Source organism: Theropithecus gelada, chromosome 18 (genome assembly GCF_003255815.1).
Source record: "Theropithecus gelada isolate Dixy chromosome 18, Tgel_1.0, whole genome shotgun sequence".
NCBI lineage: Eukaryota > Metazoa > Chordata > Mammalia > Primates > Cercopithecidae > Theropithecus > Theropithecus gelada.
In genome coordinates, this window is record NC_037686.1 from 72,582,976 (window position 1) to 72,608,629 (window position 25,654).

Sequence of the window (25,654 nt, forward strand, 5' to 3'; positions counted from 1 at the left end):
ACCAGAAAAAGACATCACAGGAAAAGAAAACTACAGTCCAATATCTGTTATGAATACAGATAGAAAAATCCTCAAGAGAATACTAGCAAACCATATCTAGCAACATATAAAAACGACCACACACCATGACCTGTGAGATCTATCACATGAATGCAAGGTTGGTTTAACATTCCAAAATCAGTCAATGTAATAAACAATATTAAAAGGACAAAAGCCATATGATCATGTCAATAGATACAAAAAGAGCATTTGACAAAATCTAACACCCTTTTATGATTAAAAACACTCAACAAACTAGGAATAGAAAGAGACTTCTTCATCCTACACAGAGAATATCCATGAAAACTCACAGCCAACATCATACTTAATGATTAAAAGACAATGATTTCCCCTGAGATCAACAACAAAACAAGAATGTCTACTTTCACATCATCTATTTAACATTGTACTATAGTTTCGACCCAGGACAGCCAAGAAAATAAAAGACATTAGATTGGAATGAAAGAAGTTAAAATATCTCCATTCACAGATGATATGCATTTGTATATAGAAAATCCTAAGGAATCCACCAAAAAAAACCTTATTAGAGTTAATAAATGAGTTCAGCATGGTTTTAGTATACAATACCCACACACAAAAATAAACTGTATTTCTAAACAGTAGTGATGAACAATCTAAAAATTAAGAAAATTCCATTAACAATAACATTACAAAGGATAAAATAGGAATAAACAAAATAAGTGAAAGATTTATACATTGAAAACTATAGAATATTGTTGAAAAAATAAAGAAGATCTAAATTAATGGAAAAGACATTTCATGCTCATGGATTAGAAGACTTAATTTTTTCTTTTTTCTTTTTTTTTAAATGAAGTCTTGCTCTGTCACCCAGGCTAGAATACCGTGGTGCAATCACAGCTCACTGCAACCTCAACCTCCTGGGCTTAAGTGATCTTCCTGCATCAGCCTGCCGAGTCGCTGGAACTACAGGCATGCACCACCACACCTGGCTAATTCTTTTTTTTTTTTTTTTTAATTTTGTAGAGATGGGGTAATTCCTATGTTACCCAGGCTGGTCTCGAACTCCTAGGCTTAAGTGATCCTCCTTTCTTGGCCTCCCAAAGAGTCGGGACTATAGGCATGAGCCATGGCACCCAGCTGGAAGACTTAATATTGTTAAGATGGCAATACTCCCCAAATCGATCTACAGATTCAGTACAACCCCATCAGAATCTTAGCTGCATTTTCTGTAGTAATCAGCAAGCTGATCCTAAATTCAAAGGTCTCACTATATCCAGAAGAATCTTGAAAATGAAAAACAGAATTGAAGAACTCACACTTCCCAATTTCAAAAGTTACACATAGAACTAACATATAGACATACAAATGACCAGGGGAATAGAATTGAGAGTACAGAAAAAAACCTTACCTTTGTCATCAATTTATTTATTTATTCATTTTTTTTGCTCTGTCACCTAGGCTAGAGTGCAGTGGCATGATCTTGGCTCACTAAAATGTCCATCTCCTGGGCTCAAGCAATCCTCTCACCTTAGCCTCCCGAGTAGCTGGGACTACAGGCACACGCCACCACATCTGGCTAATTTTTGTATTTTTTTGTAGACACAGTCTTTCACCATATTGCCCAGGCTAGTCTTGAACTCCTGGACTCAAGCGATCCACCTGCCTCAGCCTCCCAAAGTGCTGGGATTACAGGCATAGGCTACTGCACCTGGTAATCAATTTATTTTTAACAAGAATGTTAAGACAATTTAATGAGGAAAAAATAGTCTTTTCAACAAATGGTGCTGGGACAACTGCATATCCACATGCAAAATAATAAAGCTGGACTCCTACCTCATGCCATATCTAAAAAGTAACTAAATTGGATTACAGACTAAATGTGAGCTAAAATTATAAAACTATTAGACAAATACACAGAAATTTTCATTACTGGAGTTAGGCAATAATTTCTTAAATATGATGCCAAAAGCATAAACAACAAAAGAAAAAATAGATAAAATGGACTTCATTAAACTTAAAAATATTTGTGCTTCAAAGAACATCATGAAGAAAGTGAAAAGGTAATCTACAGAATGACAAAAGTATTTGCAAATCAGGTCTCTGATAAGGGACTTGTGCCTCTGATAAGGCATATTAAAAGAAAACTCTTAAAACTCTACAATAAAAGACAACCCCATTAAAAAATGGTCAAATAATTTGAATAGACATTCTCCAGAAAAGATACACAGATGACCAAAAAACACAGGAAAAGATGCTCAACCTCCTTAGTCACTAGGGAAATGCAAATCAAAAGCATAGGAGTTACTACTTCGGATCACCAGGCTGATTGTAATAAAAAAGATAATATGCTGATAAGAACGTGTAGGAATCTGAACCCTCACACATTTTTGGTAGGAATGTAAAATGGTTCAAATGATTTTGTAAACAGTCGGGCATTTCTTTAAAATGTGGAGTTACCATATGACCCAGCAATTGAAGGCTAACTAGAAGCCATGTTCAGAAACATGAAAACCCCGAGGATGGCACCCGCAGGCACTCAGTGGAGACTCTGCTTTTGCTGCAGGCAAACAGGATGTTCCAAGGGACCAGCATCTGCTGCAAGCACACCACCCATCTAGAAGACGAAGAGTTAAGAACTCAGGGAAGGCTCGTGCCTCATCACTGCTGGGCCTTACAGAGGAGGCACAGGATATGAGGTTTGGTCCAACCCAGCTGGCAGGGCTGGCTTTTCCAGTTACAATGGACCCAACAGTGTTGGCTGGGTAAGGAGGACAGAGGGCAGGCACTCTGAACAGGGTAGAACTTGCCTTCCCTCACATGCCTGTCTCCACCCTGACCCCAAACTACAAAAGTCCTCAGTCCTTCTTCTCTAATTCAGAAACCAAAACTGTATATGAATGATATTTCTGGAATCACAGGGCTCTGGCAATATACGTCTATTCTCATCACTCAACTTCTATACTGAAGGATAACTCATCACCATTAACACGATTATGTCTTACCTTCCAGGTTAAAAGACATTACAAACATAAACTTTTCTTGATACCTAAGAGGTCTATCAAAACTTACCATACGTTTAACAAATCAGAGCATGAATGACTGTAGAAGGTATAAAACTCTTTTTCTGTCTCAAACAAAAATCCAAAATCCTTTTGGCCTGCCGGATTGCCTGGGTCCTGATTCAGTATGTTCTGGACAAACCTCCTGATCATGTGAGTTTCTCTCACTGACGGCACAAACAGTGCTCATGTTTGTGTGTACTTCAAAGCTGGATATCTGTCTTCATGCCCTGAATTAAATCATAAGCTTCCCAATTGAAAGTGACCATACAAGGCTGGGCGCCATGGCTCACGACTGTAATCCCAGCACTTTGGGAGGCCGAGGCAGGCGGATCACGAGGTCAGGAGATCAAGACTGTCCTGGCTAACATGATGACACCCCATCTCTACTGAAAACACAAAAAATAAGCCGGGCGTGATGGCGGGCGCCTGTAGTCCCAGCTACTTGGGAGGCTGAGGCAGGAGAATGGCGTGAACCCGGGAGGTGGAACTTGCAGTGAGCCCAGATCGCGCCACTGCACTGCAGCCTGGGCGACAGAGCAAGACTCCGCCTCAAAAAAAAAAGAAAGTGACCATCCAAGCCCCTGCACTGACGGCTCAGAGAGGGTGAGAGACTTGCCCAAAAGCCACAGATAAACTTGATTCCAGCTGGAAATGAGACTCTTATTTCCTGACTCTGGCCCAGTGCTCCAACTGTGTATGCATTCTTCTTACCACTGAACACATAGTCCCCTGCTGGTTTCATGTTAAACTCAAGTCAGCTACTATTGACTTAAAAACTTTAGGATGTCACGCTTTTGCTGATCAAGGTGCAGCTCTGGCTCAGAACCATCCCCAAGGAACTGCCGCACCGTTTCTCAGTCTACGCACGAAGCAGCCATCATCTGCATGTTGGACTCACGTCTGCTTTTCCTTTACAAAAGGTCCAAAATAATGAAGAGGAGAATTTTAACAGTGTCTTCTTGTCACCTAGTCCTTTCATACTAGGGAGGACCCTTAGGGGCTGGACCCATGTGCTGTTCTTCAACAAACCAAGGGAGGGAAGCTCTTGGCCATTTCCATCACTCATGCAAAGGCCCATGCCATGTTGAAGTTCTCATAGCTGCTTGGGGCATGAGATGCACATATATTATTTTTAATCTTTAAGCCACTTGGGAGATGTAGCGTCCCCTTTATAGAGGCAGACAAATGAATGCCCCATTCACAGTTACCCTGCTCACTCTCTGCCACAGTGCCCGACTCAGTTCCCTCCCAGCTAACCTCCCCCTTCAGGCTGGTTTTCACAAAAAAGCAAAATTAAACTTGAAGGGCAAATGTTTCTGACACTGCATTTCTATTGTCCTTTGTCATTTCCTCAAAATACCCTTGTGTTTTTTAAAAGCATTCTTCTTCTTTTTTGCATCCAAATCAAGATAGTGTTGCCTGAAGTAGTCGGAGAAGCTGGGGAGAGTAGCCATCCTGGGGAAACCAGCAAGTTTCAATGTAGATGCCCCCTCCCACATGTACAAGACATACAAAGAGGGAAGTCCAGGTCTAGTGTGACACCCAAGGTGCTGCCAGAGGACAAGAAGATCACAGCACACCTAGTCATCTCTGGGCCGCTCACAAGGGCCCCACACACGGACGTCTAACTGTGCACATCACCCCACCAGAAAGAAAGCCACTCTAATGTGTAGGAAGACATTCTTCCAGGCTTCTTTAACACGTATGTTTTAAAAAAATTAGGATCATACACTGTTATATTTTTCTTTATGATTTGAATAGGGCTATATAACCACATAGCTCAACATTAAGCTATTTAGTGAAATCTCCAGCTACCCAGCCCCCTCCCCACAAGTAACCAATGACTTCAGCATTTTTTTTTTGAGATGGAGTTTCTCTCTTTGTTGCCCAGGCTGGAGTGCAATAGCACGATCTTGGCTCACCACAACCTCTGCCTCCTGGGTTCAGGCAATTCTGGCTCAGCCTCCTGAGTAGCTGGGATTACAGGCATGCACCACCATGCCCAGCTAATTTTGCATTTTTAGTAGAGATGGGGGTTTCTCCATGTTGGTCAGGCTGGTCTCGAACTCCCGACCTCAGGTAATCCGCCCGCCTTGGCCTCCCAAAGGGCTGGGATTACAGGCGTGAGATTTCAGCTCTTAATGTGCCCTTCCAGAGATTATCTTATGCATGTGAAGGCAAATAAATGTGAACTGTCTCTATCTTCCCTCTTTTCTAAACAATGGTAGCACACTACCCACACTGGTCTACTTCATGCTTTTTTCACTTAATTGGTGTATTTTGAAAACAGTCTTTTGCTGGATGTTCATAGTTCTACTGGGACAGTACCCCTGATTCACAGCTGCCCCTGAACTGGAGAAAGATTATGTCTCATGATTATAATGTGCCCCCAAAGACGTGACAGACTCTTGTCACACTGGACAGGAAAGAACTAGGCTGAAGACCCAGGCATTAATTTATCAGTCAAAATTTGCTGAGGAACAGGTCACCTCCCAGATCCTAAGCAGCCACAAATTTAAAACTTTTAATTGCCATATTACAAGTGGCAGGAAACTGCTGCAGCTTACCACTGACTACAGCCACACAGCAGGCACTTGAATCTACTGAATTAATGAATTAAACCTGTTGACCAGTTTTTTTTGCTTATTTGCTTTTTTGAGGCAGGGTCTTATTCTGTTGCCCAGGCTGCAGTGCAGCGGTGGCTCCCTGCAGTCTCAACCTCCCAGGCTCCAGCAATCCTCCCACCTCAGCCTCTCCAGTAGATAAAACTGTAAGCTCACAACCACCACACCCAGCTAATTAAAATAGATAAATAAATAAATAAATAAATAAATAAATATTTGTAGAGACAGAGTCTCACCCTGTAGCTAGGGCTGGTCTCAAATTCCTGGGGTGCAGTGATCCTCCTGCCTCAGCCTCCCAAATTACTGGGATGACAGGCGTGGCCTGGCTTGACCAGTTTTAAAATGAAACTCTAGAATTGTATTAAACTGACATTGGCTGACAATGTCACAAAACAGAAAGACAGGACAAGGTTTGAGCACAAAGTCATGAAATGTGTTCCATGCCCCTTATAGAGCGATGAGTCCCACCAGTCCGGTCCTGCGGACACTGCATTTGCCACAATCTTCCCCATCTGGAGCCAAATGTCAGCACGCAGGTGAAGATGTTTTCAAACAGCAAAAACAGAGAGGCAATGTTTCAAAGAATACTTGCAGCACACGGTGACAAGAAGCAAGGCTGTGTTTTCTTGCAAAAGGCTTTGCTTCCAAATGACTCGAGAAGAAAGCGCTGAATTGCTCTGACCGGCTCCCCCCTTCTTCTGGTCAGACTTGGGTGGGAGCCACCGGGTCACACACACCGGGTGGTGTTCCACACTGGTGACTGCATGGCAGGCGCTGCGTCTGTTGCAGGCAGGTGGATTCTCCTGAGAGTCTGAGGACTTCCCACCCACTCCCCATCCCACATCCTTCCCTTCAGCAGAACAGACCCTAGAAAGAGAAGAACGTCTGAGAAACCCCATTCATGAGACGGCAACCCCGGGAACCACCAGGCCACCAGGGCTTCAGAAAGGCCAGGAGGTTCACAGCAGTGTCCTCTTGAGTGGCCATGTCTCTATTTGAACTCACTTCTTTGAGCCAGGTAGAAACTTACTCATTGAACCCATATTTTCCTGTGCTGGGCTGCACAGTAAAAGAAAAATGTGGTCTCCATTTTATCCCCAAGAGAGCTTGGTATACAGTAGATACTAAAAACATTTACTAAACGACAGGTGACCGGCATGAGGCAGGCCCCACCTTTGTTCATCGAGGAGCGGTTTCAAGGCCTCTGAGCACAGCAGGAAAAGGGCCCTACCTGGTGCTCAGGAAGCGGCATCCCACGGGGGAGACGGCAGCGAGCAGTGAGACCCCAAGTGAAAACTGCGGAAGGTGCCGTGCGGAGGGGAGGGGAGGGGAGGTGAGCAGAGGGGAGGGGAGGTGCGGAAGGTGCCGTGGGGAGGTGAGCGGAGGTGAGCGGAGGGAAGGGGAGGTGAGCGGAGGGGAGGGGGGGAGGGGAGGGGAGCGGAGGGGAGGGGAGGGGAGGTGAGCAGAGGGGAGGCCAGGGGATGGGAGCTCCCGGACACACAGTCCTGGGGAACACAGGCCACATGCACAAGGCCACCCCAGGCCCGTCTACATTGACCCCCAGCCTCCTCAACCAGCGCTGCTGGGTGAGTCTCAGGCACCAAGTGCCCCTACAGCTCACACTGTCTGCGAGGGGTCCCCACCCCAACAAGGCCCGCCCACCCCAGGCCTGCCCCCGGGCATGCAGACTGTCTCTATCTAAGGTCCCAGACACCACAGGTCTTGGCTCCAAGCCCACAGACTGCACCTCCTAAGATGCAGCCCTGAAGCCCCGCCCCCATCCACAGACTGCGCCTCCCACCTAAGGCCCTGCCCACTGAGGCCCCATCCCCTGCTCACAGACTGCGCCTCCCACCTAAGGCCCCTCTCCGCCAAGGACCTGCCTCACACCCCCAGGGGCCTGCCTCGCATCTAAGGTCCCCACCCCAGGCCTACAGGTGAGAACAGTGAACAACTGCAGGCGATCAGAAACAGAGACAAGAGATTCCCACAGAAAATGCTCATCAAAATACTTACAATTGTGACAAATGGAAATACTAAGTGCATCAAACACATGAAAGCACATTTCCAGGTCGAGATACGATGAAGCGAACAGAAGTGGGTTTATTTTTATTTTATTTGAAGACAGTCTCACTCTGTCGCCCAGGCTGGAGGGCAGTGGCGTGATCTCTGCTCACCATAACCTCCACCTCCTGGGTTCAAGCAATTCTCCTGCCTCAGCCTCCCGAGTAGCTGGGACTACAGGCGCATGCCACCACACCTGGCTAATTTTTGTATTTTTAGCAGAGATGTGGTTTCACCGTGTTGGCCAGGCTGGTCTTGAACTCCTGACCTCAAACGGCTGACCTCGTGGTCTTCCCACCTCGGCCTCCCAAAGTGCTGGAATTACAGGTGTGAGCCACCATGTCTGGCCAGAAGTGACATTTTAAAAGGGTTTAAGGGCTCAAGGAAGCCTTTACAATATAGTAAATTTAAAAACACACACATAAGAACACAACGCCAAATCTGCAGTGAGGTCCCAATTAGGTCAGAAATTACTTTGGCACAACACAGCGCAGATGGGCAAGGCCCCTGGGCTGGGAGTCCTGTCTGAGCCAGGAGCCCCCTCGGGCCAAGGAATCAGCACCTCTGGGCTGGGCCCAGGCAAGGTCATTTCAGAAAGTTCGATCTCCTGCTCCTCCAGGACGTTCGTTGAACCAGAAGCGTTCCCTGGAGCCAGCTGGAGATGCTCCACACCAGACCCGGAGTCCAAATCTGCACGCTCACGAGAGTCAGGGCTCACGTGCATATTAAAGGTTGCACAACTGACCTATCTTCATGTGGCTGATGGTTTGCTCGAGCCGGAAGTTAGACAATAATCACACATGCAAATACGTAATTGCAAACTCTGAGATATGCAAACAAAAACTGTAAACCACAGGCCCTAATTTAAACTGCATGTACAAGGAGTGGAAATAACTGGGTGAAGCGTGAGGACAGAGAGCATTTCACCCCATGGCACAACCAAAGTAGCCTGGACAGCCCCAGGAACAAGGAGGGCAGTGTGGGCGGCCAGGCAAGCAGGACCTTGTGTGTGTCTGAGATGCTCCAAGGAAACGCTGACACAGGAGTTGGCTCCAGGACGTGCTGGGGGGCCTTCAGGTGTCTCCCACATTCCCCCACGCATCCAGGTGGGTCATAGGGTCACAGTATCACCACGTCAGAGGAAGAAGACCCTCAAGTCTCACTGTCAGGGTGGGGTCACACGCGCAGCTCTAAACCACTCACTGGCAGGGGCTGAGACTTGCTTAGACTGTCAGAGCCCCTGGCCTAGAGCAGGGTCTGACGGGAGGGGATGGCGATGCTGGCCTACCATCCAAGCCCAGGCACATTCCAGCTGTAAAGGAGCTCACGCGTGTGCATGGCAAACATGAGCCAACTCGGACCCTCAGGCCAGGGAGCACATGTGCACATCTGTGTCCTGTAGGAAACCAAGAAACACAGAAAGAACTCCATGTAGGAAAAGACAGTGCAACGGGTCTTAAAAGAAATACAGGCGGACATCCTAATGAGGAACCTGCTGGAGCATGGGACTCGGCATTGTTTGCTACGGAATGACTTCCGGGGCTGACACGTTGGGACGGTTTAAAATCGGGCCACACACCTATGAGTCAGATGAGGTGGAGCCTGGCGCCCGCCCAGGTGCTGTCCACACAAGATCCAGAGTGATGATGGCCCAGCCGTTGGCACTCGCAGAACTGCCCAGACGAGCATCGTGTCAGACTGCCCAGGATGATAGCTAAACCCACTGTACCCTGTGGTCCCCTCTGAGCAAAGACAGTCCCTGCAGAGGGCCTGCCACTCTGGTTCACGCATGTGTTCTCCACCGACGCACCCAGCCCTGCTAAATGTAGGAGTTGGGGAGGGGTAGGAGTGGAGGACACAGAGGTCTATGAACGTGGTCTCTGTCCAGAAGGGATTTACCGTACAGGAGAGAAGACAGAGTCTGTGCCAAGCTTTGTGTGCATGCTCTCTTTAATCCTGATGGCAACCCTAGGGAGATGTCATTGTTCCCACTTTACAAATGAGGAGACTGAAACCTAGAGGGGTTTAATAACCTGCCCACAGTCACAAGGCTAGTAAATGAGGAGCTGAGGCTGAATTCAAGAAGGCAACTTTGAAAAGACCTAAAGGGCTACAATGATGGGAGAGAGAATTCCAAATGGAAGGTCAGGTACAAGGGGTGCCCTTTGTGGGAAGAAACACCCCAGGTGGGAGGGGATGCCCCTCACGGAGGGAATGGACAAGGATGGCCCATCAGCAAGGGAGCAGGATGAACGGGCCAGGGCTACTCCAGAAACAATTGAGGGCTCAGGAGACTCTAGTGCTGAGAGGTGGGGCCAGGGGAGGGGTGCTGGGGGTTGGCCTGGGCCCAAGTGTGTGAGGCATGAGCACAGGCTGTTCATCTGTCCCTGCCTTCACAAGACTTTCCTGAAAGGTAAATTCACTTAGGCAGACGCCTGGAACTCCAGCTGTGGAAGAAAGTGGGGTCCCATTCCCATTTTAGCTCATGATACATGGAGGAATTAGGCAGTTCTGCATCCGAGCTGTGCTGCCCACTGGCAGTGGCTGAGGGGATGCAGACCGGGTCACTGGAGTTGTACAAATACAGACAGATAACATAGCAAAGCTGCAAAGAGCTAGGCTCTGAGTGGACACTCCTGGGTTCCAATCCTCACCTATATTGGCTGTGTAACTTTGGATAATTTATTTAACTTCTCTGATCCTGTTCCCCCCTTTGTAAAATGGATAAAAACATTCATCCCAGAGTAGTGGTGTGAATCTAATATGAATACATGTTCTATGCTCAACATAGGCCCTGGTGAGAGAATAAGACCCCAGCCAATGGGAGCAATTCACGCGCTCAACCTGCTCACCAAGCTGTTTGTTCTCCCCCAGGCCTAGAGATGGGTTCAGCATCTCATAGCCACCCACAGGGAGGGCTGCTGAGCCCTTCTCAAAAACCCAAAGTTGCAAGCACAGTAAAGGGAGACCTCTTGCATGTGTGGAATTATAATAGTGCAGAATAGTAAACCTGTTTTGGGCTCACACTGTGGGCCTGAGCTGCTGGCAGATTCAGCCTTCCTGCAGCTGAACCACAAGCCCTCATCCCTGAGTAGAAGCCACTGCTTTCCTAGGCCTGTCCCTTTACTGCTGGCAGGTGGCTGTTTTTCAGGGCATTTTTCTAAAATGAAATAATCTTTTCATAATTCCATGAGCGAAAAGCTGTGCTGAGTGTGACCAGAGCCCGCAGCTCTGGGTGGAGATAAACAGTGGTAGGTTCTGCCCCCGCCCCCCAAGCCACACAATTCAACAGGCCTCTGCTAGGTGATGTCCACACCAGGGTCCATGGTGGGTGGGGTGGGTCACCAGGAGTCCTCTGACCTCCACTGCAGAAAGCCTACTGCGGGGCTGCTGACGACGTGGATGAGGTGGCCAGGGCTGCAGTCCTGGGCCTGTGCTCCCTGAATGATTAGTCTGTTTTCACGCTGCTCATAAAGACATACCCAAGACTGGGAAGAAAAAGAGGCTTAATTGGACTTACAGTTCCACATGGCTAGGGAGGCCTCAGAATCATGGCGGGAGGTGAAAGGCACTTCCCACATGGTGGTGGCAAGAGAAAATAGGAAGATGCAAAAGCAGAAACCCCTGATAAAACCATCAGATCTTGTGAGACTCATTCACTACCACGAGAGCAGTGTGGGGGAAACCGCCCCCATGATTCAAATGATGTCCCACCAGGTCCCTCCCACAATACATGGAAATTATGGGAGTACAATTTAAGATAGGATTTGGGTGGGGACACAGAGCCAAGCCATATCATTCCTCCCCCAGCCCCTCCAAATCTCATGTCCTCACATTTCAAAACCAATCATGCCTTCCCAGCAGTCCCCCAACGTCTGAATTCATTTCAGCATTAACCCAAAAGTCCACAGTCCAAAGTCTCACCTGAGACAAGGCAAGTCCCTTCCACTTATTAGCCTGTAAAATCAAAAGCAAGCTAGTCACTTCCTAGATACAATGGGGTACAGGTATTGGGTAAATACAGCCATTCCAAATGGGAGAAACTGGCCAAAACAAAGGGGTTACAGGGCCCATGCAAGTCCGAAATCCAGCTGGGCAGTCAGATTTTAAAGCTCTAAAATGATCTCCTTTGACTCCAGGTCTCACATCCAGTCACGCTGATGTAACAGGTGGGTTCCCATAGCCTTGGGCAGCTCCGTGTCCCTGTGGTTTTGCAGGGTACAGCCTCCCTCCCAGCTGCTTTCACGGGCTGGCATTGAGGGTCTGTAGCTTTTCCAGGAGAACACTGCAAGCTGTCAGTGGATCCACCGTTCTGGGGTCTGGAGGACTTTGGGTCTTCTCACAGCTCCACTAGGCAGTGCCCCAGTAGGAACTCTGTGTGGGGGCTCCAACCCCACATTTCCCTTCAGCACTGCCCTAGCAGAGGTTCTCCATGAGCATCCAGCCCCTGCAGCAGACTTCTGAATGGACATTCAGGCATTTCCACACATCTGAAATCTAGGCAGAGGTTCCCAAACCCCAAGTCTTGACTTCTTTGCACCCTCAGGCTCAACACCACGTGGAAGCTGCCAAGGCTTGGGGCTTGCACCCTCTGAAGCCACGGCCCAAGCTCTCCATTGGCGCCTTTCAGCCATGGCTTGGGGCAGCTGGGACGCAGGGCACCAAGTCCCTAGGCTGCACACAGCTCAGGGACCCTGGGCCCGGCCAACACCACCATTTTCCTTAGGCCTCTGGGCCTATGATGGGAGGGGCTGCCATGAAGGTCTCTGACATGCCCTGGAGACATTTTCCCAATGTCTTGGGGATTAACATTTGGCTCCTCCTTGCTTTTGCAAATTTCTGCAGCCGGCAAGAATTTTTCCTCAGAAATTGGGTTTTTCTTTTCTATAACATTGTCAAGTTGCAAATTTTCCAAACTTTAATGCTGTGCTTCCCTTATAAAACTGAATGCCTGGCCAGGCGCGGTGGCTCACGCCTGTAATCCCAGCACTTTGGGAGGCTGAGGTGGGCGGATCACCTGAGGTCAGGAGTTCAAGACCAGCCTGGCCAACATGGTGAAACCCCATCTCTACTAAAAATACAAAAATTAGTCGGGCATGGTGGTAGGCACCTGTAATCCCAGCTTCTTGGGAGGTTGAGGCAGGAGAATCGCTTGAACCCGGGAGGCGGAGGTTGTAGTGAACGAAGATCGTGCCACTGCACTCCAGCCTGGGGGACAAGAGCGAGACTTCATCCAAAAAAAAAAAAAATTAATGCCTTTAATGGCACGCAAGTCACCTCTTGAATGCTTTGCTGCTTAGAAATTTCTTCCACCAGATTCCCTAAACCATCCCTCTCAAGTTCAAAGTTCCACAAATCTCTAGCGCAGGGGCAGAATGCCACCAGTCTCTTTGCGAAACCCTAACCCTAACCCTTTGTTCCAGTTTCCAACAAGTTCCTCATCTCCATCGGAGACCACCTCAGCCTGGACCTTATTGTGTACATCATTAACAGGCTTTGGTCAAAGCCATTCAACAAGTCTCTAGGAAGTTCCAAACTTCCCCACATTTTCTTGTCTTCTTCTGAGCCCTCCAAACTGTTCCAATCTCTGCCTGTTACCCAGTTCCAATGTCACTTCCACAGTTTCAGGTATCTTTTCAGGTATCTTTCAACACCCCACTATGTTGGTACCAATCTACTGTATTAGTCCATTTTCACACGGCTGATAAAGACATACCCAAGACTGGGAAGAAAAAGAGGTTTAATTGGACTTACAGTTCCACATGGCTGGGGAGGCCTCAGAATCACGGTGGGAGGTGAAAGACACTTCTTACATGGCGACCGCAAGAGAAAATAAGGAAGATGTGAAAGTGGAAACCCCTGATAAAACCATCAGATCTCCTGAGGCTCATTCACTACCATGAGAAGAGTGTGGGGGAACCACCCCAATGATTCAAATTATCTCCCACCAGGTCCCTCCCACAACATGTGGGAATTATGAGAGTACAATTCAAGATGAGATCTGGGTGAGGACACAGCCAAACTATATCACTGCACCTGCCCCATCTCCACCAGACAGACTGGACACAGGGTCAGACATGCCCACACAAGCATTCATGGGCAGGATCAGAGGCTCAGGTAGCTGAGGAGAGGGTCTAGGATGCATGAGGGCATTTAGGAAGCAGCCCATCCCTGAGTGGTGTCCTTCCTACAACCCGTAGGGCCACATCCCTGGGGAACTGCTACCCGCTCGCGGTGCAGGACAGGTGAGTGTTGGCTCACAGGTAAACCCTCCTGAGGGACAGACCTCCATGCACACAGGGACCTGGGGCTGCTCATCTCCAGAGTAGGGAAGTGGGGCCTCCTCAATGTGAGACCCTCAAGGGACAGACCTCCATGCATGCAGGGACCCCAGCTGCTCATATCCTGAGGAGTGGAGTGGGGCTTAGTCAACATACCATTTATCTCAATTGCATCTCTCTGATGTCTGCTGCTCCTGTCCATGCAGACACACAGTGTCACCTTCCAGGCAAACTATCCCACCTCTGACAAAGGAGAACATTCATGCAAAGTTCGTAAACAAAGCAAAGCCACCTGAGGAGGTACAGGATTTAACATTCAGCACCAGTCACTCATGCACCACCGCACAGCCCGGTGACTAGAACAGGCGGGTCTCACACAGGGCCCAGGAGGCCTGCCCCCACAGCTGGGCCTGCACTCCCTCTCATCCCTGCACCAGTACAAGTGCTGATGGGCCCAAGGTGACTGCAGGCCACGGGGGTCAGTGCCACTTCCTCCCCCTCATGAGGGACCACTTTGAAGGCAGAGAAGTTTATTTTGTCCCAAAGAAACACCCCGTATTACTGCAGACACCAGCAAGGCATGAGGTCAGGACTGTGGGTGGAAAGCCAGTCATGGAGGCCCCTGGGCCATGGGACACAGGTGCTAACATTGCTTTTGTTTCCAAATCCTCTGGAACAGTTGACCACCTAAAAATGACAGCTGTAACAGCCCCAAACTTCTCTTTCACGCCTTAACCAGGAACCTCAGGGGCCTCACACCCGAGCTCAGGTCCCCAGAAAGAGGCTTCTTGAGGGCTCACGCATAGGCATACGGTCCATCCTGTCTCAGAAGCCAAGGCAAAAAGAGAGATCTGACACCACAGAACTGACTGATTTATAATCCAGCTTTTGACACGCGTACTGATGTGATAAGACAGAAAATAAATGCACCCACTCAGCAGGCGGGCTTTTAGGAGGAGCAGAGAAATTCACACAGGGCTCTGACGGCCCTCGAGACAAAGGCTTCACGAACACCCTCCTGTGAGTGCAGAAGGGATGAGCTGCCAGCCAGGCAAGCCAGGCACACCTCCCAGGCTGAAGGTGGAGTGGAAGCTCTTGGCCCTGCGGGTGTCCACAGCTCACCACGAGTGAAACTGCTGTGAGGTCTTCATTCCACACGTGAAGCTCAGGCACGTTTTCCAAGAAAGATTGTCCAACTTTCATTGTACACAAAGAGCCCCGGCACAGAGACGTCCTGGGACCTCTGGCACAGTGCCAGGCCTGTTCTCATCGCAGGTCCCAGCTTCTCCCACAACATCCTGCCCACCAGAGGGGCCCCAGAGATTGGTCAGTTGGTGTGAACTCAAGAAAAGCCAGGAAATGCTTAAGAGCAGCCAATCAAACCACAGAATTAGAAGGGCTGTGAAAGCCCTTCACACATCAGCAGTGGGGACCTTAAATTCTGTAAGATAAAGGATCTTTTCTGATTTTGATTAATCAACAAATAGCTAATAAGTTGTGGTTCAAGGCCTCCAGGACCTACAATTGCCTCACCCCAAATCCACACAGGGGTCACAGTCTCTGTGTACACCAGAACCAGGAACAACCCCAATGCTGAGTCATAGGTAAGATCAATGACCGAGATCACCCCCATAGGGCAGACTTGCATCACTGAAAGCCAGTATTAGTGGGGCACGGTGGTGTGCACCTGTAGTCCCAGCTACTCATGAGGCTGAGACAGGAGGATCACTGAAGCCCAGGTGGTCGAGGCTGCCGTGAGCCATGATTGCTTCACTGCACTCCAGCTTGGGCAACAGAACAAGACCCATCTCATAAATAAAGCCATCATCCTAAGTGGCTAAAGATCATTAGCACGAGTGTCCGTGTGGGTAGTCAAAACAGCAAGCATGTTATATGCTCAAGAGAAGCATGTGCATGTGGCCACTAGAGGACATGGGTTAGAACATCTGCTGGGAACAGCCCCCACCTCATCAGCAGGACACACCTAAGCTCATTCACACAATGGAATACTAAATCTCCATCAAAAATAAGGTCTACTGATACATAAACACAGATGGATCGTGCAGATATGACACTGAACTAGAGAAGACAGACAGTGCTCAACTTAATGATAAAAAACTGGTCTGGTGATAGAGACCTAATAGTGGTTACCTCGGGGGTAGGTACTTACTAGAAGAGGGCATGAAGGAACCTTCCTGGATGCTGGAATGTTCCGCATCTTGATCACCAAGCTGTACACTTAAGATGAGAGTACTTCACTGTCATACGCTCACCGAACCCAGCAGACACTGTCGTTGGGCTAAGGGGGTCTGCGACAGCTTCCTGAACAGGCAGTGATTTGAGCCCTGAGGCAGGGAGGCAAGGTTGAACTTCCACTGGCCAAAGTAGGACAGGATCAGTTTGCTGGGAGGTCACAGAATGGGGGGGAGGGGCAGGGGGAGGTGGGAGGTGACAGACAAACTAGTAGTTTCACATGGGCCATATGGGAGGGCCTCGGTGCCCAGGCTGAAAGCATCCTGCACTATGGTGGTTTTCAAACTTTTTAAGCAGCGAAAGCCTTCTTTCCCCCCCAAGTAAAATGCTACACATGTACCTCAAAACAAAGCAGATCTGCTTGGCTGGGGCTGGGGAGTGGAGCCGTACCCTCTTAGACTCCTCTGCTGCTGTCTATGAAGCACGGGATGGGTGACTGATGTGAAGCGACAATAAGGGAGAGGTTGGGCAGGGGCCAGGGTGCAGGAGAGCACGTCCTCAGACCCTGGGAACATGGGAGCAGCAGGGAGAAGAGGGGGTCAAAGGTACCTGATGACACAGCTGTACCAGAAGCGCCCTGGTCCAGCCACCCCATTCCCAGCGGGCTGGTCCTTGGAGCACCTGAGTGTGCCCAGGCAGCTCTGCAAGCGGAAGTGTGTAGGGCTGATGGTCTACAACAGGGGTACCCGGGGCCACACTGGAAGCAGAAGAATCATCTTGGGCCACACATAAAATGCACCAATGACAGGTGATGAGCTTAAAAAAAAAAATCTCATAAAGTTTTAGGAAAGTTTATGAATTTGTGTTGGGCCACATTATTCAAAGCCATCCTGGTCCACATGTGGCCCACAGGCCATGGATTGGACAAGTTTGGTCTACAAGGAAAGGGCACAAGCACCCCAGGAGCTGAGGATCAACAAGCAGGTTCCTGGTCTATCTCTGAGCACTGAGAAACTCAGGAGGTGCCAACAGCAACAGAAATAGCTATGGGGGCTCTTAATTTCCAAAGTACCTCACCTTCTCCCCCCACCTACAGCACTAGCGCCACTTACCTTCACAGCAATGGAGAGGGCAAGGCCACCAACGCCTCTCAGGGATGCCCCGGCAATAAGCCAACTGGCAAATCAATGTATCAATATATTTTAACTGCTAAAGAAAAGCTTATCTGGCTCACAGTTCTGCAGACTGTACAAGAAGCGTGGTGCCAGCATCTGCTTCTGGGGAGGGCTTCTGGCTGCTGCTTTTTTTTTTTTTTTTTGAGACGGAGTCTCACTCTGTCCCCAGGCTGGAGTGCAGTGGCCGGATCTCAGCTCACTGCAAGCTCCGCCTCCCAGGTTTAGGCCATTCTCCTGCCTCAGCCTCCTGAGTAGCTGGGACTACAGGCGCCGCCACCTCGTCCGGCTAATTTTTTGTATTTTTTTTTAGTAGAGACGGGGTTTCACCGTGTTAGCCAGGATGGTCTCGATCTCCTGACCTCGTGATCCGCCCATCTCGGCCTCCCAAAGTGCTGGGATTACGGGCTTGAGCCACCGCGCCCGGCCTGGCTGCTTCTACTCACAGTGGAAGGTGGAAGAAGAGCCGGCCTGTGCAGAGATCATGTGGCAAGAGAGGAGGCAACGGGGGAGGAGCCAAGCTCTTGTTAACAACCAGCTCTTGCTAGAACTCACAGAGCAAGAACTCACTCATTACCACGAGGATGGCACCAAGCCATTCATGAGGGATCCACCACCATGACCCAGACATTTCCATTTAGGCTGTACCTCCAACATTGGGGACCAAATTTCAACATGAGGTCTGGATGGTCAAATATCCAAGCTATAACGTTCTCCCTGTCCCCCCAAATCTCATGTCCTTATTACACTGCAAAATTTAATCATCCCTTCTCAATAGTCCCCAAAAGTCCTAACTTGCTCCAGCACCAACTCAAAAGTACAAGTAGTTGTCCCTTTCCTCAAAAAGTAGTTATTTTCTAAATTTGCTTAACAGACCATTTCTGAACCAGTAGCTGCCAGGAAAACCCACTTGTTTTTCATCTGAATTGAACCCAAGGAACACTGATTGTGTCCCTACCACTAACAAAGCACTGCTCTTCCCACCTCCAATGCTCCCCTCTTCCTTACATAGCACGCCACTGAGAAATGTGGCTAGGGTTCTGAACTGGCCTCCAAAAACATGTGGGGAGGATTAAAGAACCCCAAATAAGGACAAGTGGGGACTGGACCCCACCTGCTTCTGGGAGCTACGGAGACCTAGAATCTCAAACCACCTCACACAGGCATCACTGTTGCCGATGCAGAGACTATCAGAGCTGGGTGCTGGGATGACTGGGCTGCACCGGAAACCTCTGATTTCAAGGAGATGTGAAGCTGTGGATTCGGTGATATTTGATTATCAAGACAAAGGACACTCCACCCAAATCTGCCCACTTACCTGACTGAACCTTCACTGGTGTTTTTAAGGCAGGGATGTTGTAAGTTTTACCCCAGCACAAGCCCTATGCCTGACACACAATAGTTGCTCCGTAAATGAGTAAACAAATGCATGGATGAGATCAGACTTTGAAAGAACAGCTACTGAACAGAGGACTTCCCTTGAGGCCATGCAGCAAGAACCTTCTACAGTGAGGCAAGAAAAATAAGACTTCTCCCCACAAAACACAAGACTAAGCCTCCCAGCTGTTTCTTGCAAGCTCCAGATTCAGGTAACTGAGGGGGTCTCTCATCCTGTGCATGGTGAGCTGGGAATGTGTGTACCCGTGTCCTACTTTGGATTTCACAGCTTGTTGGATTCTGAGAGGGGCATGAGCCCTCTTCCAGCAGCCATGGACAACTGTGGTTCCCATTCTAGACTTTGGAGCTAGACTGTCTGGGTTCCGACCCCTCTTATGAGCTTTATGACCTTGGGCAGGTCAGTGAAGCGCCCTGTGAGTCAGTTTCCTCTTCATTTGTATAATGGGTGTGACAAAGAAACCCACGTTACAGGATGGTGATGGGCATTAGTGAACTATCTGCAATTGCAATGTATTTAGAACTGTCCCTGGCACATATATACACATATATTGTAGGGGCATTAAGTAAATGTTATTACTACTTCGGAACACAACCTCTGCACAGCAGGCAACGTCTGGCCCGGGGGCCTCAGAGCAGGGCTGCAGGTGCGTGCTGGGAAGAGGCTGGGGGCTCCACAGGACCATGTGCCTCCCATGGTTCCCCAGGGTCACGGTGCAGTAGAAATTTGCCCAGAGGAAGTGGATTTGACATGTAAGCAGCCAGGTGAACAAGTCTAACCACCTGGGAGGTTCTGCTGCTGTCATGCCAGGCTCCCTTCTTGCTGCTTCTAAAGGTCATGGAGACCCCTTTATAGGAAAGGATCAGGATGCCTCTCCTCTTTGTACTAGTTCTGGACCTGATTCACAAACGCCAGAGCTTCTAAGGCCTTGAATGGCTGCATCTCCCATTCCCTGATATTGCTTCACTTCCCTAAAATTAGGGCCTTCTATCTGAAATGCCATGGGTCCTAGGAAAGGGCTCTACCCCCTGGCTAGCTGGGGTGCCCTCTGGAAGGCCATCAGAGAATTTTGCTTCTCACAGGCCACAGACCTACAAGAAATGGGCAGCCTCCCCGGGGGCAGTGACGCCATCAGTGCCCCCCAGGCTGACTCCGCACTTGGGTCCCTGGTAAGTCTCCACAAGATGTGACTTCCCAAATCAAGTCACCGAACCTGTTTAAGCACAGACATGCACAAATACAACAAAACTAAAGTCTTAAAAGGGCGTAGCTGACACACACAGGTGAGTCAAACCATGTCCAGGCAGTTCTCAACTGGCCCACAGGAGGCAAGTGTCAGCCACCCAATGGGGAGGCCTGGCCTCAGCTCCATCCCACCGGCTGTCGTACATCACACAGCTGGAAGGGCAAGTTCCTGCAGCACCATGGCAGCCAATGGCCTCAGCCAGCAATAAGATCTTGGGGACCAGAGGAGATATACTAACATAAAACACTGCCCGCCTGGCTGTCCCCAGCAGAACCTGGCCAGCCAGTGCATCGGCCAGCCCACCAACAGGCTCCTCATACCCTTGTCATCCTGGAGGGCCCAAGTTTAATGCCTGGGGGCGAGGTCACAGCACTCTCAGAGCCAGTCACCCTCAGCACCATCTGCACGGATTGGAAACACTGTGAACAAGAAGCTCCCATATTTATTAACTCCCAAGAAAACTAACAGAGAAAAAGGATTCAGGACAAAACCAGGCAGTTAAAAATAAATATACAAATAGCCAATAAATATGAAATTTTTAACTCACTAATAACTTAAGAGATACAAATTAAAACAATGGGATACCATTTCACTTATCTAATTGGGAAAGAATGAGAAAATGTCCAGTGCTAGGAGGAGGAAAGAAGAAAGGGATGGGGAGAAAGAGACAGATGAATGAATAGATATGAAACAGCATCTATAAATTGGTAAAATAAACTTTCCAGAAGAAAAGTAGAAATACGTACTCAAAGCCTTTAAAAGTACATACCTTTCCCAAGTAATGTCACTTCTAGGAATTTGTTCTAAAGATCAGCAAGAATTTTGCAGTGGTTTAATATAATCAATAACCTTTACATATTTTATATGTGTATATTCTATATATAATCTTTATTTAAAGACTTAAAGATACTATTTACAGCACTGTTTACTATGGAAAAACTTGGGATTAACTTAAGATACTGGTTAGTCATGGTTTAGACAGGAGCAGGAATACAATGCAGTCATTTCTTTGTTTTCCAAAAATATTAATGACATGAAAAACATTTGCAGTACATGATAAGTTGGAGGCGGAAGCTGGCTACACCATGACATGCCTATTTGACCCAAATTCTGTAACACAAAATTGCGTGCATCATACATGCACACAAAAGACCAGAAGGCCAGAGGCAACATTTAACAGTGGCTCACCTTTGGACAGGAGAGCTACCAATGGTGTTTGTCCTCCTTTGTGCTTGGCTGTGGTCTCTAAATTTCCTACGGTGACACGATGGCACTGTGTTTGCTTAGAATCCAAAAAAGCCCCAACATCATTTAATAAGGAAGCACAAATGGGATGAAAACCGTCTCCCTCAGATAATCAACACGACAGACAATCTGTGCCGAACATAACCGTGGCACCAGCATCATGACAAGTGCCAATAAGCTGACCAGAAATACCAATAAGAGGTCGGACAGAGAAAGCTTGGTCTGGCACAGGCATCCAGAATGACTTTGTAGAAGAAGGAGCTGTCTCAGAAGGTCCTCAGGATAGGGCAGATTCTCAGAGAAAGCATTTCAGGTAGGGGAAGCCACAAACTAGGGATACACAGGCCAAAGAAAGCATGGGCCGAGGCCACGAGCAGTGGGCCATCTATGCTCGAGTCCGAAGGAACTCAGGGCTCTAGGCTGAGCACACTGCTGGGAGGGGATAAGCTGTGTTTCTCTGGATTTTTCAAGCTTATGCAGACAACATGGGAATGGACGAAATACTAATATAGTTAAAGGTGTTGCTAAGTTCATAGTGGCACCATGGTGCTTGCTGTCTTCTCCTCATATGAAAATTCATCTCCGTTTGCTGCCCCCTGTAAAACCCTTCCAATCCCAGCACTGGCTTTTCTGCTACATTCTTTTTTTTTTTTTTGAGACGGAGTCTTGCTGTGTCGCCCAGGCTGGAGTGCAGTGGCCGGATCTCAGCTCACTGCAAGCTCCGCCTCCCGGGTTCACGCCATTCTCCTGCCTCAGCCTCCCGAGTAGCTGGGACTACAGGCGCCCGCCACATCGCCCGGCTAGTTTTTTGTATTTTTTTTAGTAGAGACGGGGTTTCACCGTGTTAGCCAGGATGGTCTCGATCTCCTGACCTCGTGATCCGCCCGTCTCGGCCTCCCAAAGTGCTGGGATTACAGGCTTGAGCCACCGCGCCCGGCCTTTTCTGCTACATTCTAAGGTGGCCAAGGACTCTTGCCTTCCCCCACCTGAAACACCCTAAACATCTGCATAGTTCCTCCCTCCCCACTGCAGCTCCTGTGGAAGGAGAGGCAAAAGTCAAAGCTAAGTGGGAAAAAAAGGTGATCCCACAAACAGAACTAGGCAATCGCAAGTACATACTGCTGCTGGTGTGGTGAGGAACAGATGAATCTCTAGAATTAAGGTAAAAATGTTTGGAGAAGTATAAGGGGCTGCAAAATGGGGAAGAGCCACCAAGTCAAAATCAAGATCATATGCCCCCTTGCACACACACACCAGGATCCTGTCCCTAAGCACCGGGGACTGACCATCTGTGGCAAATGGTTAATGGCAAAAATTCTGAGAGAACCTAAGGCAGTTTTCCAACCCAATATCTTAAAATGCCAAAGAATTCTGACCTGCAGTATTTAACTCAAAGTGCTCTTGTATTCAATGCATTTCATCTTGAGAAGTAAGCAGAAAAGGTATCATGCCCATTTTACAGATGACATAACTGATGCTTGGAAAAGGTAAATGACTTGCCCAAAAGCTCACAAATGCAGTAGGTGGCAGAACTGAGGCTGGACTTAGCTCCCCAGATGCCATTTTCCCCACAAACCAAACCATGGTGTTATGGTGCTACATTTAGGCTGTCATAAGGCTTTGCTGTATTTTGACAACAGCGTCTCCCTATAGAGACAGATGCCATAGTAACAAACATTAACCATAAAGTGGGTAAGTGGGAGGCTGTGCACAGAAGGAAGAGCCACAGGGACCCTCTGGACAAGCAGTAAGTTCAGCCCCATCATGGTGGGGAGGGCACAACAGCAAGTCCAGTAAGGCCCAGGTCAGTGTGGCCCTTCCAAGTTCAACCAAAACTCTAGCTCTGCCACTCACCTCCAGACAAGCATCTGCTGCATCTGAACTTGAATCCATGCTTGGGGTGTGAGGCAGCACCCCTTCTTTGCCAAGTGTAGCCAGCAGAGACAGGCAGGCTGACATCCCAGGGAAGGCAGAGGCAGCCTCTATAGTGCCAGCAGCCCAGGACTGCAGGATGAGGCCTGGTGAGGGCCTGTCCTCCAGACCTACCCTGGGCCTTGTTGAGGCCTCTGATTCTCTGGAGCTGTGTGAGGAGGCAGCCACCCTCTGCAGAGGGCCAATGAGCACAGAACTGAATCTTTAACGTTCATGTTAACCAATCAGTCCTCCCTGGTTAAACAGCTGCTGTGAGGGGCAGCAGGAAGGATCCTAGGATGAAAGGGCGAAACTGTTCTGCACCTTGATTGAGTTGGTGGTCACACAACCGCACAGACCTAGGCATACACGAATGAGTGTGTAACGCTGCTGACACCCGATAAAGTCTAGGATAGGACAGTGTGCTAGTCACACGAGATGTCACCATCAGGGAGGCTGAGCAAAGGCTGAGAGGCTGAGAATATAGACCTCTCTCACAGTTACCTGTGAATGTACAATAACCTCAAAATAAAAAGTTAAATAAGATAACATACCACACGTGCTTATTGGCTACTGTACTAGATAGTGCAGCTCCAGACAGCCGTGTTCCCACTGAGCTCAAGAAACCTCCCACCCATGCTTGTGGGCTCTTCCCTTCACCTAACCCACAGCTGGCACACTTGATTTGGGGGAGTTGGGGGCACTCCTGTGCTCCAGAGAAGATGGGTGTGGGGCCGAGGTCATGGGGCAAGGGTAAGGACAGGATCTTATGATAAATGAGGGATTCGTTAAAAGACCGTGTACCCCTAAGTAGAGAAGGATCCTGCAAATCACTGTAGCAGGCTGGAGAGGCGGCCACACTGTTGCTGGGACAACCCCCTCAATCCTCTGCAGACACCCTGGAAATCCTACACCAAACGTCAGAGCAGCACAGGGAGAGAAGGCTGTTAGACTTGCTTCCCCAGAGACCGGGGAGGGAACACCCACCCTGCGCCCAAGATAGGCACAGAGTTGGGGGTGCGGGCTCCCACTCCGCCGTTAGGAGCCTTTCCTACAACTCTGAAAACCGGGGTGCGAAGAAAGGGCGAAAGGGCCGCTCAACTCCCAGAGAGTAGCCAGCGAAAGACTCGAGGGACCCCCTCCCGCAGGACCCCGAACCACTGCAGCTCCTCCTCAGTCCGCGGGGTCCACCAAGGAGACCCTCACAAACAGCATCTGTGGCGAAGGAACCGCCCCCGCAAAGGGCAGAAGCGCCAGATCCTATCAGCCAATTACCCAGACGCGCACCGCGACCCGCAAGTTCAGGCACGCTCCGCCCGGGCGCAGGCTGCGGGAGGGGCCGGGCACGCCCGTGGGGGTGGTCTGGGTCTGGGTCTGAGCCGGGGGCGCGCTCGGGAGGGGTCTGGGTCTGAGCCGGGGGCGCGCCCGGGGGAGAGGGCTGGGTCTGGGGCGGGGGCACGTCCGGAGCTTGGGGAGTCTGGGGTGGGGGCGGGGTGGGGTGTCTGGCCCGGGGACGCGCCCGGGGAGGCGTGGTCTGGGTCTGGGCAGGGGGAGAGCCCGGTGTGTGCTCTGGGTCTGCGCCGGGGAGCGCGCCTGGTGCCTGGATGTTCGGTACCGAGCGGGCGGGGGACGCCCGGCTCGGAGCCGGCGGCAAGTCTCCTCCTGGCCGGTAACGAGCCTCCTTTGCAGCCTGGAAGGCGCCTTGGCCAGGGCCATCCCACGGTCCGGGCCCCCAGAGCCCCTCCACGGCCCCGAATCCGAGCAGCCCCTGGCCCTCAATTCGCCCCGGAAAGGCCGCCCTCCCCTCCAATGTGTGGCGCGCCCCGATCGCCTCTCGCTCGTGGAACAAAAGAGCAGCTCCCGCGGAGCGGGTCCAGAGTCTGCACGGACTGTCCGATGGCCCTCGGCCCTCTGAGCGCCGCGGCTGCCGGGCTTTGTGTCCGCGCGGGGGGCGGGAAGGACGGCCGGGGTCCCCAGTGCGCGTCCCGCGGAGCGGCGCGCGGCGCCCGAACTCGAAAGTTGTCGCCGGCGCCTGTCGCCTCCACGCCGCCCCAGTCCCCCTCCGCGGGGCGCCCCATTCATTAGCCGGGAGACTGGGCGCAGGGCCGCCGGGGCCGCCGGGGGGGCTCACCTTGCTCTTGACTTCCACCGCGCTGCAGTCGTAGAATCGCAAGGTCTGAGACTTGTGAAAACTCCGGTTCATGGTTTCGGCCCCGGTCAGCCTCGCCGTCGCCCTCGCTCCTCAGGGGCCGCAGAAAGCCTCCCGGGGGCGGCGCCCCCAGGCCCCGGCCCGGCCCGCGCTCGCTTGGCCGCCGGGCTGCTACCGGTGCTGCGGGCCCGAGCTGGGCTGGCCGCGCGCCTCAGGGACTCCAGGGGCCGCGCGCGGGAGGAGCGCGGGGGACGCCGGCGCGCGCCGCCCCACCCCCCCGCGCCCGCGCC

The 25,654-nt window shown here is 50.1% G+C and overlaps 1 protein-coding gene across 1 annotated transcript in view; it reads right to left on the minus strand.

Moving 5' to 3' along the window:
* Positions 1-25,577, minus strand: part of PARD6G (par-6 family cell polarity regulator gamma) — a 92,639-nt gene extending 67,062 nt beyond the window's left edge. Inside the window, exon 1 of the mRNA XM_025365150.1 lies at positions 25,347-25,577. Coding sequence (XP_025220935.1) covers positions 25,347-25,418 — 72 coding nt within the window. The 5' untranslated portion in view covers positions 25,419-25,577. The remainder of the gene's footprint in view (positions 1-25,346) is intronic.
* Positions 25,578-25,654: the final 77 nt, after the last annotated feature.